At 45.5% G+C, this 13,001-nt stretch overlaps 1 protein-coding gene across 2 annotated transcripts in view; it reads right to left on the bottom strand.

Annotated features, from left to right (window-relative positions):
• ZNF609 (zinc finger protein 609) overlaps positions 1 to 13,001 on the bottom strand; it is a 238,538-nt gene that overhangs the window by 16,954 nt on the left and 208,583 nt on the right. For both annotated transcript variants that reach the window (XM_029575833.1, XM_029575832.1), the window contains exons 5-7: positions 7,776 to 10,170; positions 6,132 to 6,498; positions 3,025 to 3,200 (exon numbers count right to left, since the gene is read on the bottom strand). In XM_029575833.1, the coding sequence (XP_029431693.1) occupies positions 3,025 to 3,200; positions 6,132 to 6,498; positions 7,776 to 10,170 (2,938 nt within the window). The remainder of the gene's footprint in view (positions 1 to 3,024; positions 3,201 to 6,131; positions 6,499 to 7,775; positions 10,171 to 13,001) is intronic.

Genomic DNA, 13,001 nt, shown 5'->3' with positions numbered 1-13,001 from the left:
AATCGATCACGACAGGAAACTTACCCTAAATGCCAAAAACCCTGTCTAGACACTACGGGAAGGCCCCAAGAGGGACCCGGTGATGGAATTGGGGAAAGAAAACCGCTAAAAATGCAAAGAGTAAAAAATGTTTTCCACAAGGCTAAGAACAGCCAAATTGAGCTCAATCACACCGCAAGACTTACAGCTCTGTCAAAAAGGGACTGAAGAGGGACCCTGCATGGACGCCTGGTATAGGGCATGCTCAGTGTGCCTAGTCAAAGTTCTAGAAATTTTGACATAAGTTTTCCGCATTGGCGCTCCATCTGATGTCGTCACCCACATGGGATGACCATCATATCTTGCTTGTCTTCGGAGAAGAGAGGCTGTGGGATAGATGCTAGGGAAAGAGGAAGAGAGAAATGGAGGCAAGGGATAAGAAATGTTGAGGAATGAGAGACTATGGTGGTGGAGAGGATGGGAGACGAGGTGATGGAGAGGGTTGAGGGATGAGAGACAAGGTGGTGAAGGGATGAGGGTTGAGGGATGAGAGACGAGGTGGTGGAGAGGATGGGAGACTATGAAATGGAATAGAAAAGAGGTAGGTGAGCAAGAGTTCAAAGATGCAGGAAAAGCTACAGAGAAGAAATGGCAATGAAGGGAAGTGAAGAAAGCGAACTGGAAGGAAAGCAAATGAAGGAAAAAGGAGGACTGCACACCCAGAACCCCACCCTTCCCAGAAAAAGTTAGAGGAAATCTTTATTTCTATGGATGGTGCAATATTTCCAACGTAAAGATAGCCAGCAGCGACCCTCACTCTGTGTAAACTGAAATCTGCTGGGCTGAAAGAATAAAATGCTATTGTGCTCATCTGGGGATCAGGCAAGCTAGCACGAGGCATAAATGACCTCCTGGACACTACATTTGATTGGCACCATTAGTTATACTGACATAAATGTCATGACGCACATGAATATTGCAATCAGATGCAAGCGTGCCAGGTAGCCAATGAATTTCCCATGCACCGCTTCTTCCAGGCCAACAGAGAATTGCAGAGAAATAGCTCAAAGAATATCAGAAGCACCAGCTCAGCAGTAACATGTTTAATCAAGAGAGGAGAATATTGTTACTTGGCCCTGACAAAGCGTAAGGATGTGAAATTGCACGTTGGGTGGAGCGCAGCAGCCCGTTCTGGCCCCAGATACTTAACTTTCCTTGTTAAATTTAAGTGCTGGTCCAATAAATTATACGACTGTACAATGGCTACTTTCAACACCGGCCTAGGCGTGTGCCTGCCTGGCACCTTTGTTACAAGAGCACAAGTGGAGACTAACCCTGTTTGACCATGACTGAGAACCTCTTTTCTGTCTAATAGCTAATCTTCCATGGTCATAAGGAGGCTAAACTGAAGCAGGTATTTACACAGCGACTCCATGAACACCAACACTAATTAGCAGTAACAAAATGTTTGTCACCATAGGGTATCACCTTGCAAAATCCATGGTAGCAGTGCCATCGATGTTTATGGCGAGGCAGTGTCACTATGGAGATGCAACATCAACCCATTAACCACAGAAAGCCAAGCCACTCTCTCTTTCACTTGATTTTCTGGCCAGGGAAGTAAAAAATTATTATTTTTTTAAACTCCTCTAATCATGCCAGCAAAAGGTAAGTCCCTGGCATTCTCTGGTCACAAGGGTGGCAGATCTACGTACACTCTGATACCAACGTAACACCAGCAGGCAAGCATGCATGGATGTTTAGAGATGTTAACTGCATGGAACTGCCATACAGAGAGAAAGTGATATTAACTGTGGAACATCACGTGTCTTCTTCAGCAAAAGCTGAGTCTAAAAAAAAAAAAAGGCTGAAAAATCTGGAAATTCAGAGCGGTGTTCATACGCCAAATCCTTTTACACTATTACATCCCAAATGACATTACGTGGCAAGGCTAAAGCCGTTTGCACTAGGACAAATTTCACAAGTTTTTTTTTTTTTTTTTTTAATCAGCAAGAGGAAGCACTTGTGTTACTTTCTCCTTGAAACACGCTGCAGGAACAAAGTAGTCGCGGACTTGCGCACCTGGCTTTTTGCATGGACACGTTTTTCCATGGAAAATTAAGGCTCACGGAGTTGAAAAAAAATGCAACCTTTGGTGCAGCATTTTCCTCTCTCCTGATCTAGGCACAAGCCCGGGATAACTGCTTCTCAGCGCAGCTAACGGTGTGCGTGCTGTGGAACGCAAGCACGTTCAAGCCATACAGAAAAACCAGCAACTTTTCAGTCATGTAAATGCATTAATGGCTTTGAAAGTGATCTTTGTAAGACTTTACAAGTGATTTTCTATTACATCATTTCAAAAATCTAGGGCACAGGAGAGGGATTTTCCAGCTAGAAATGAGACTCCACAGGAGGTACTTTGTATCAGCCAGGACATTAACACATGTAATCCGGTTTTCTTAGCATGTGCACATGACTCATTCTTTGCCCAGGGAGAATATGGAGTTTTGACTCCTTAAAATAATCACCCTCCCTGCTGAAAAATGTGGCCATCGCTGAACTGCTGTGCCTGTCTACACAGTTTTCAGATTTTCCAGTACTATGTATTGTCCAATAATCCCTGGGAAGTCTTTGGTCTCTGAGCGTGAAGGAAAAGCCTAAAACCATGTACCAGAGAGGCCTAGCCAAAAAGTCACTAGCATTCACAAACCCCTACAAGGAACGTGTCACGTCAGACTTCACCCCAGAGTGCTGTGGGGTCATGACCCTTCATAGGACCAGACTCTTAAAAATAATTTTTTTTTTAAACAATTTTAACGCTTCCCTGGTCCTCCTTCTGTTTGTTTGGTTTTTTTTTGTAAGACAAAGAGTGGCCTTTTTAAGCCAATCATTTCTTTCTTTTGCTTAATATAATTTATTATTTAACTTAGTGAGAGATATTTCTGTGCGGTCTGACACGCTCGGCTACGCTTTGCCACCTTCTTTTCAGAGCTGCGCATCCCATACCAAGCAACACAATGAACCAAGGCACTGCCCCCTCCCTACCGTTGGCGATTTGCTCTTGTAGTGACTGATGTGCTGCTGCAGGATGTCCAGCGCCTTCGACTCCGAGCTGGATTTACAGCTTACGCTGGGGCTGGCTCGGGACTTCTCCATGTCTTCGCTCCCAGAGACTTTGTTGCCGTATGGCGAGAAGGAATAGCTGGAGGGCAGGTAAGAGCCTGATAAAACAAAAGAAGAACTATGAAAGCAGCAGTTACGAGACACGAAATTATTCCGATCCCCTCCCACCCCCCACCTCTTTGCTTTATCATTCCAATTGCCATTTCAATTCAGAGGAGATACTGGTACTGGAAAAGGGGGGGGGGGGGGGGGGGGGGTTTGTTTTTAACCCAGCAGTTTTTCTCCTGGGTCTTTGGGTTTCCAACTCAATCAGAACTGGCATCTGTTCTGCACCATGAAAGCCTGCGGGTACTTTTGGCCTGGCTGGAAATTGCATCACCACCTAAGTTTGCCTAGCTACATGGCTTTGAAAATTGCCTTCTGAGGTTCCACCTTCCAAGTGCTGCAAATTAAAAATGCCAAACAACCTGGAACCTGTCGCTTGCAAAGTGCTGGAGACTGCTCAGTCAACCAGATGGCTAGACTGGTTTAACCTTCCATGCCTCCTAATCTTAGTCAGAAGGTCAATGTGTGGGACCTCTCTTTTGCTGCAAGAGGTGTCAATTTCACAGAGTTTGTGCAAAAGAGCACAGATCGGAGCTAAAAGGGTTTTACACATGAATGAATATTAACAAAAAGCATGTTTATGTGTTTTTTTGGAGGTGAGCCTATGGGTGCAGTAGTCCGTGATCTGCTCCAGTCAAGCAGCAGACCTGGGGATTGATCCCTAGCTAACAATCCTTTTCCTTATGCTGGGCTAGGTGTGCTGTGGAGTTGCTCTCGTGGCCCCTGGTGGAGGGCAGAGGCTGGTACTGGTTTTACAGTGCCACCAGTGTTGGCACTGGGTTTTCAGGGCACTGTATCCTGTTTTCTTGATTTCGGGATGCCTTTTGCAGTGTTGGGGTATGGAGACATTAAAGTCTAGGCAAGAGTAGGGATGTTCATTTTCAGTTATTTTAATTTTTTCCTGGGAATTTCAATGTTATAACAAAAACAAAAAAAAATTTGATGGAAAAATGACTGTTTTAAGAAACAGGATTAAAAAAAACAAACAACAACACAACAGTGAAAGTGACTTTTCCACTGATTTAGTTTTTACATTATAACATCAAACTTCCCAGAAAAATAAACTAAAAATTGAAAACAAAGGTTCCTAGGCTTGATGAACCCCTGAGGAGAGCCGGATGGGGAAGAAATGAGAGCGAGGCCTACCAGGGTTGGGACAAATGTTTCCGTGAGAACTGAATGGAACAAGCCAGCGTGCCCATGAGGGCATCACAGTTTGGATGTCAGTGGGCAGCTAGGATCCCACAAGTTTTGTCATTTTGCTTCTTTGGAGGCACTACAGTTTAATGGGGAGGTTTTGGTGGTCATTTTCAAACTGTGTTCCCTGGGTCAAAGTTCACAGATATTTTTTTTACTTTGCACCAAGTTTCACAGGCAGAGTAACGTGTGCACTTTGCATCTGTTTGGGTTTTTTTTTTTTGTGCTGCTTCGCTTTTCTATGGAAAATAGTACACAGAGACTTTTAAAATCCAGAGCTGATGTTCAAAGGGTTTGTCGGGGTAACTTTTCCAGCTAACCAGACAGATGCAGAGATTTAAGCGTTCCCCCTCTCCGCCTCTGTCTGGAAAAGTGTTGTCCTGGTAACTCATTACTTATACAAAATTTAAGGGCCCATTTACTAAAGGATTTCTCCCATTGTGTGCCTATGGGGGAAAAATGCTTAGTAAATGAGATAAAAAGAGGCAGTGAAGAAGCTGATCCAGGGGCATGACTACATTTTAACCTACAAGCACCGACATTCATCTCTACCAGTCTAAACTTAGCCAGGTAAGTCTGGACGAAGTTACCCAACTCACTCTATCCAAGTATATTCAGCGGAACACTTATCCTGCTCCGTTCGGGGGAATGGAGGGCCAGATTTAAGATTTTAGCACCCTCTGAAGCGGCGATGGCACCCAGCCCTAGAGCAAGCAGGAGCAGGCCCTTTCCTAGGCGGATGCTTATATTGCATATTCCTAAAGCTGGGCCTGGCTGAATATCTGGGTACAGTTACCCGGGCTACACTCCCACTCAATGACCTGCAGTCTACGCCTGTTATTCTACCCAAAAAGCACACCTGGGAACACCTCCCCCTAAATGCGGACAAATGCACGCACATCATGCAATCTGCATATTGTTAGTCACACTAGAAAACGGCAAGTATTAGAAGGCCAATGGCTTTAAAAGCCATCCTCCCCATCCTCAGTGGGATTTAAACCTCAGAACTTTAGTAGCTAGAAATGTATTTGCATTAAAAAGAAAAAAAATCAGGATTGTTTTCATCTGCAGGATATTAGAGGGTCTTTCTGACAGAGCTTGCATGGATTTTTGCCTCCTCCTTACAGGTTCCTTTAAATCCCAAAGAAATGTCTCCAGTTCCGTTTCTGTCTATAGTACCCATGCATTCATTCTGCAGCGCCACCCTATCTTTCCTCTCCCCCTATGACCCTCTTCGTGACCTTCTTCTCCATGGCTAACGCTTCACTCCGTGCTTTCTGTGTTGCGGCACCGGGTGCCTGGATTGGCCTTCCCAAACTAGCATCTCTCGACCCATTCTTTGGCCAAGTTTAAATCCCACTTATAGACCCAGCTCCTTGCAATTGCTTTTCAATCCAAAAATCCTGAGTCTTCCTGATTTTCACCCTCTCAGGTTAAACCTGTTTTGGTTCACTTTAGTAAACGATTACTACAAACCATTTGTCTTGCCTGTTTCTCTCAAATGGATTGTAAGCTCCCCAGAGCAGGGACTGTCCCTATTTTATGTATCTGTACAGCATTAAAGAAATGTTAAGTAGTGGTAGTCTAAGAACACAAAACGGTACTGCATTAAACGATTATCATCATCTTCCCGCTACCAGTCATCTCTTGTAAATCAGATTTGTCCCCACTTTCTTTGTAAGTTTTATTCTGTCCACAAAGCATGAGAAGTCGGTGCCTACACATACCTGGGTAGTTCTGCATCATGACCGCGCCCATGCCGCGATAGCTGGGGTGACTGGGGTCGTATGCCTGACTGTACGAGTACCCGTGCATGTAAGGGATATAGGACTGGTGCTGCGTAAGGGGAGAAGAGACTGGGACATGGACATTGGGTCTGGGGTCCTTCCCTAGCAGGCGAGGGTCCTCGGAGGAAGGCAGCTTGTTGTCCACACTTGTGCTTTCCTTCCCATCTTCCTTGGGGGCTGGCTCCTTGTTTCTGCTCCTCTCTTCCTTCAACTTCCTGTCTCGGTCTTCTTTCCACCTCTCATCCTCTGCCTTTAGAGTTTCTGAGTACTTGGGATAAACATACGTCCACATCCGGGATTCTGCTTCCTGCAGCAAACAATCCAGATCGAAAAACAGCTGTAAATCATCACAGCAGGTCCAGAAAGTTCATTCATAATAATAATAATAATGAGCGTTAACAGTGTTACACATTCAGAGAGAATCCCGGATACAGCCGACGATGCAAACCACTTCCCAACACCACACGTGGCCCGGCCCAACAGCACATTCCTGGTGCCTGGACTTGACACCAGTTTTCAGAAGAGGACAGGTGTACAGGATCCCCCAGTATTATTATTACTTATCCAACTACAGTCAAGTAAACTGGGTGCAGGGAGATAACATGGCTGAGAGCCAGCGATACAAAGGGAATGGAAATCCATGGCCCAAGTCATGCCCCTCTCGATGGCTCCTTTCGGTTTCCTGGGGCAGCCACTCGTGCTGGCGAGAGGTCAAACCTTGGGCTCTCACGGTGGAGATGCAGGCCCTCAAAACACTAACTGCTCCCACACCATCAGAATGCCTTGGATGCCCTTTACCACACCCGTCCAGGGGCCTAGCATCCAATATCTAAAAAAAAGGAAGCTTTCTGCCACAGCTGACTGTACGTATATATAAAACAGAAAAATAAAAGTACATGAGAGAAGGAATACAGAAGAAAAATGCCCTGTCTGCCACGCATGCATGATGGCACTGTTTACCAGTGCTACTTACTGCCACCTATTTTGTTAGGTCTTGTATGCGTTTTAGACTTTTGGCTTGTACTTCTTTTTTTTCCTGTTTTAAAGAGTGTTACCGCCATGGTTTTGTCACACCGCAACTGCGGTGTGACTGCACCGCTTAATATATGCTGCTAGTTAACCGGATATGTTTATCCGGCTAACTAGCCGAGCCACACAGCGGCTGAAAATGGACCCCTTCACTACCTGGATTTAAAAAATAAAAATAAAATTAAAAAAAAAAAAAGGCGGTGGAGAGTCATTCTAGGGGTAGGACTTAAACCTTAAACTCAGTTGAGTAGCGCCAATATTCAGTTCTGCCCATTTTAAACTTTAGCTGTGGTGGAAAACAGATCTAAAGTTATTCAGAATAACTTCCCCAGATAATCTGGTAGATTCGGCTAGAGACACGTCCCGCTAAATATCTTGGCTAAATTTACGAGGGTGAGCTTAACCACATAATTTACCACTCACTGCCCTACTCAATACTAACCGCCAAGTTCTTGGGGGAAACAATTTACTACCTTTGGACAACGGAAATAGCAACAATCCAAGGAGAGAGAGAGAAAGAGCGAGCGAGAAAGGATGAATGAATTTAAGTTTTACCTGTCGGTACCAAAGCACTGGATCCAAGGCAGACTGCCTACTGCACTCCGAACTTGGTTTAGATTCCGACATCTCTTTACCTAAATGGGTGCTGCCCTCATTCAGTTTTACCTTAAGCCCCTCAGCCTGCTGGCTCTGCAATTTTGAGGAGTCCTCTAGCTTAGGGATAATCACCGACTTGGCCATATCAGTGCCCCCAGGTTCTTTGGCCTTGCTTGGTCCAGATTTGACAAGGTCCGTAAGGCTGGGGGCTTTGGTGAGCGTCGGGGGAACAGATGATTTGTGCTTCCAGTCCTCCTTGAGGGCAGCTTCCCTTTCCCTCATTCCAAGTTCAGCTTTCTTGTCCGCACCACGTTGCTGCTGCTGCTGCTGCTCCAGATTTTGCCTCTGTTTCTGCTGTTCCTCAAACTGCTGCCGATACGCTGGATTGGTGCTCAGCAGATGTGCGTGATAGCCTTGGTCACTGTAGCCATATGGAGGTACATAAGCATACTGGTTGTAGTACAGCGACTGCATGTACATGTTTGGGCGTTGCTGGATCACAGATGGTTGTTGACTTGAGCTTCCAATTTCAGCCTTCTTCTCTTCAGGACCTTCAGGCTTGGTCTTGGCCTCTACAAGTTCCTGATCATCCTCCTTTTTTGCCTTCAAGGACTGACTCTCCACACCAGTTTGGTTGCTGGGATTCAAGGTCCCAGGACTGGACTGTGCATAGTTTGGAGAGTAATAAGCTTCAAAACTCTGATAATAAGGGGAGTCTTTACTCTGAGGTTGGGAGGGAAAGAGTGGTTTCTTAGGACCTTCCTTAACTACTTGATCAGGGTCTTTCGACTTCACACTTTCCATTTTTCCCTCCCCATCTTCTCCAGCATCAGAAATATCAGAATAGGCTGGGCTGTTGTTTTTTACAGATGCTGCTTCTGCCCCATTTTGGGTTACTACATGCAGTGGAGTCAGAGCTTGGGCTGAGTTAGGATTGTCCAACCTGCTCGACCCCCCAATGGATGGACTTGGGGCATTGTCCGTGAAACTGTAGATTTTGTCAGCTTCAGCTTTGATGCTAGCTAGTCGACTCTGGTGAGGGTCAGAAGAGCCATTGAGAAGACCTTCCCCCTTGGCCCCAAGGTCTGCAGATGATTCCCTATAAGGGCTCTTGCCTTCTTCTGGTCTATTGGCTTTACCTTGCACTACGGGGGCCTCAGGTTCCTTGGCCTCTTTTTTTTTCTTGTCCTTCTTTTTCTTATCCTTGGCAGGAGTCAGGGCAGGATTGACAGTGGAAGGCTCGCCCATCACTGTGGGCTTTGGCTGAATGGGTTTGAGCTGAGGGCTAGCCGGCATAGCTTGGACTAAAGTAGTAGTCAAACCTGGGGACAATCCAGGGCTTGAAGCAGTGAATGTTGTTGCCTGGATGGTGTACATTTGCTGGGGGGCGATTGCTGGAGCTATGGGTCTAGCTGACTTCACACTTTTTGAAGGAATTTTGTCTGGCTTGGAGCTAGTGCTGCTACTTGATTTTTTCAGCATGTCCTTATCAACAGATCTCTTTTCGAGGGAATCAAAGTCATCATTGCTGGTATCATCAGCCAATGATGGACAATCCTCTGAACCATCGTTAGAGAGAGCTCCAGGGTCCATGTCCCCCTCCCCACCAATTTTCTTCTTGGTGGGTATCTTTGTGCTGAACTTGCTTGTCGGGGAGGGGCTGTGAGGCTCCAAGAGACGACCCTTAGGGGTGGTTGACTGAGCTGGTGAAAGAGAGCCTTTCTGAGGAACAGTGGATCCATTACAGCTCACAATGTCCGCATGAAGAGAAAGCTCCTCTCCATACTCACTGTCTATATCTGCCTCTGGCTTGCTGTCGTCATCTGTATGTGCATGAGCCTGGTGGTACTTAAGCCCATTGATGTGTTTGTATTTTTTGTTACAGTTTGGGTGGGGGCAGTCTATGAGAATTGGGGAAGAGCAATTTCTGTCCAAGACAACGGGCTCCACTTTGATGGCTGTAAGCGGTATAGGCACTGGCATGGGCGCAGGAGGCAGGGCTGCCGAGCCCGTTGAGTTGGTTCGCACTCGCTTGGTCCCTTTCGAGTCTTCCGAGCTAGAATTCAACTCCATGTCAGAAAGGGGCTTGTTTTTTCGTTTGCTTGCAGAGGAAGGGCTGGCCTTGACGTCCTCTGTGGTGGTGTTGGGAGGAGTACGGTGATCTGAAGAGTTCTGGCTCCCCCGACGCCCCTTGCTGTTGGCCCCTGCTCGGGTCTTGCTGCTGTTGCTGGTCCCTTTGGTCTCTGTGGCCGTAGCAGTGTCTGTCACGGGGGTGTTGCTATTTGGGCGCATTCGTTTACCCCTCCCACGGCCATTCCGCATCTCTAGGTCACTCGTGGGTGAGTCACAGAACCTAGGGACAAAACCGAGAAAGAAAACAGAGTCACGAATGTGTAGGCTTGGCATTCTCAGCCTGAGATTATTTCATGTTAAGGGTATGGTTTTTATCCATGCAGATGACACCCAAACGTTACTGACTGTGCTACTTAAAGCACTCATTTACTAAGAACAATGACCTCACCAAGCTACTCTGAATCCTGCATTGAAACTTAGCTCCACAATTCATGCATTCAAACAACGTGCCTGCAACTCCCTTATCTGTGAATGAGATGATAGACTGATCAGAGGTATCCCCACTCTGTTTTTACTAAAAATTACAAAGTGCTGACAGATCTATCTCTCACATAGGTAGATGTAGTAAGCTGGGTACACACCTTTACTCTCAATTTAACAAGGAATTTAGTGCAAAAAAAAAAAAAAAAAAAAAATCGTGTGCACAAACGCGAGTCAAAAATGAGCACACAAATTAGTGCTCCCCCAGGTAAATCCCATGTTAATCAAGACATAAGCTACTACTCTCCCCACTGCAGAGAGATACACAGAAGCAGCTCATGTTTTATGCACGCTAAGTATATTTTTGTGTTAACATTTTCAGGTTAGCATGCTTAACATCACGATGCAGTGTACTATTAGCTTACTGCATCAGGAGTTAACTATTTTAGCCTGCAATTAAAAAAACATCAGTGAACGTTTTTTTTACTCCTCTCATAACACATCAGGGCTTTAACACGTCCCTGAATTGGGAAGTAATGAGTGCCTTCATTAACACTGGATTTGCATACAAGTGCGCTAATCTGTATGCGCCATTTCCACATGCTACATTGTATGCACAACTCAGTGCACCTTATTACATTGGCCTTTGAGACAGGACTCCTTCCCTGCTTAAAACCGGAAGACAGGAGCTACTTAGCTTTTCCAAAATGCAACACTAGCTGAAACCCAAATGAATTTCCCCAAAGGCCCCTCTTCACTGCACTCCTCCCGCAGTATGCCTTTCCTCTTTCCCCAGCCCGACTCCAGCTCTACACCAGAATATTCCAATTCCTCTCCCCAGCCCAACTGCAGGTACTCCTACCAATCCTTCCCCAGTTCAATCCCAGTATTCCTTTACCCCCTTCCTCCCAGGCCAACTACAGCCAATTTTGACCACCTCTGCCCAATATATCCCCCCAGTTAGATTCTGGCACTCTCAGCCCTCCCCCTCCTAGTCTCCCATTCCCACTCCTTTCTCAGGCTCCCCTCCAGTCCGGCTGCCCCACAGCTTGTGATTGCAGGCCACTTTCCACTCCAGCCCCATCAGGTTTGCAGCATGGAAGGTAAACCCTTGATAGGCTGAGCATGTCAGTGGGACAATGGTGTTGGTGTGCGACACACTCTCTCCAGCCTGGTGCAAGGCTATTAAGCATCCTAGGCAAACCTTACAGCCTTCCGCTGCCACCATACAGAATTAAAAAATTATGTATTTATAGTAACATTTTACATGAAAAAGGACATCGAAAATAGTCTTCGGAGGTAAAAATATCACTTGCATATTATATTTACATGCACTACTGTGGTGCCAATAAAGAAATCATGCAAAAAAAGACACTTGGAGTCCATATGGTGTTAGGCCTATTACAATGCTGGGCGTGGGCTTGGCCCTCAAAGCCATGAGTAAACAATTTCAATACAGTAAATCTCCCATAACAAAACACTAACTGCAAGCACTCAAATAATAACACTAGCTATGAAAAGGATTCACTGCAAATATTACACCAGACCCTAAAATATCAACACACCTCCTATTAGGAGAACAGAACAAGGCAACTAGCAATCCCTACGCAAAAACTATACTGTTGCAGAATACCTCATCTTGGTCACACACCAGAACACACAGAGACCCTTACCAAATACAGAATAAAGTGGCCATAAAGTATAAATAGAAATGTGTGGACAAAAACTGAACTGGAAACCATTAAAAGCCAGACTCTTTATGCAGTGCAACAGTGAAAAATCAATCACCACCAATCCTCATAAAACAAAATCAGGAAATATAAAACATCATAATAGTAAAACCATACTAAGAAAAAGCATAAAAAGTTGATGAATAGCACATAATATAAATAAATTCATATAAAAATGTTTAAAAGTTTCCAAAAACTAATCAAATATTTCAAAACAGACATTAAATATCCTATAAATTAAAATTAAAAGAAAAAAAAAAAAAAAAAGAGTCCTGTTTTCCATAACTGGCAATTTTTGATTTCCAGTCACCCTGAAATTATCCTGGGATTAGTAGGGAAGGGGGCTTCACACAAATGTTGACCACTCTCTCTCTAATACACATATTCACTTGCTTACACCCACAAACTCACTCATACTCTCTCACACGCATGCTCACTCATACTCTCTCACACGCATGCTCACTCAGAATGCGCTCTCGTTCATTCACACATACTTTCTCTTGCTCACTCAGTCACGACCTCTGGAGCACATAAGTGGCAGCAGACTCCACCTTCAGCCCACTCAGTCTATGGGATTCCCCCACCCCCACCCGAGGTGTTGACCAATACTTATCCTCCATTGCCTCAGGTACAAACTTACCGGCCGATAGAGTAAAAATCGCGGGAGAGTGGGCAAGCGCCCGCTCTCCCGGCGCGCGCACAGGCCACTCTCTTGTGCACGCGATTCGGTAAATTAATTTATTTAAATTAGGGCCCACGGTAAAAAGAGGCGCTAGGGCCCCTAGCGCCTCTTTTTGGACAGGAGCGGCGGCTGTCAGGGAGTTTGTCAGGGAGTTTGACAGCCGACGTTCAATTTAGCCGGCATCTGTTCTCAAACCTGCTGATAGCCACGGGTTCGGAA

The sequence above is a fragment of the Rhinatrema bivittatum genome, chromosome 13 (assembly GCF_901001135.1).
Source record: "Rhinatrema bivittatum chromosome 13, aRhiBiv1.1, whole genome shotgun sequence".
In the NCBI taxonomy this organism is placed as follows: domain Eukaryota; kingdom Metazoa; phylum Chordata; class Amphibia; order Gymnophiona; family Rhinatrematidae; genus Rhinatrema; species Rhinatrema bivittatum.
This window is presented reverse-complemented; position numbering and strand designations above follow the sequence as displayed.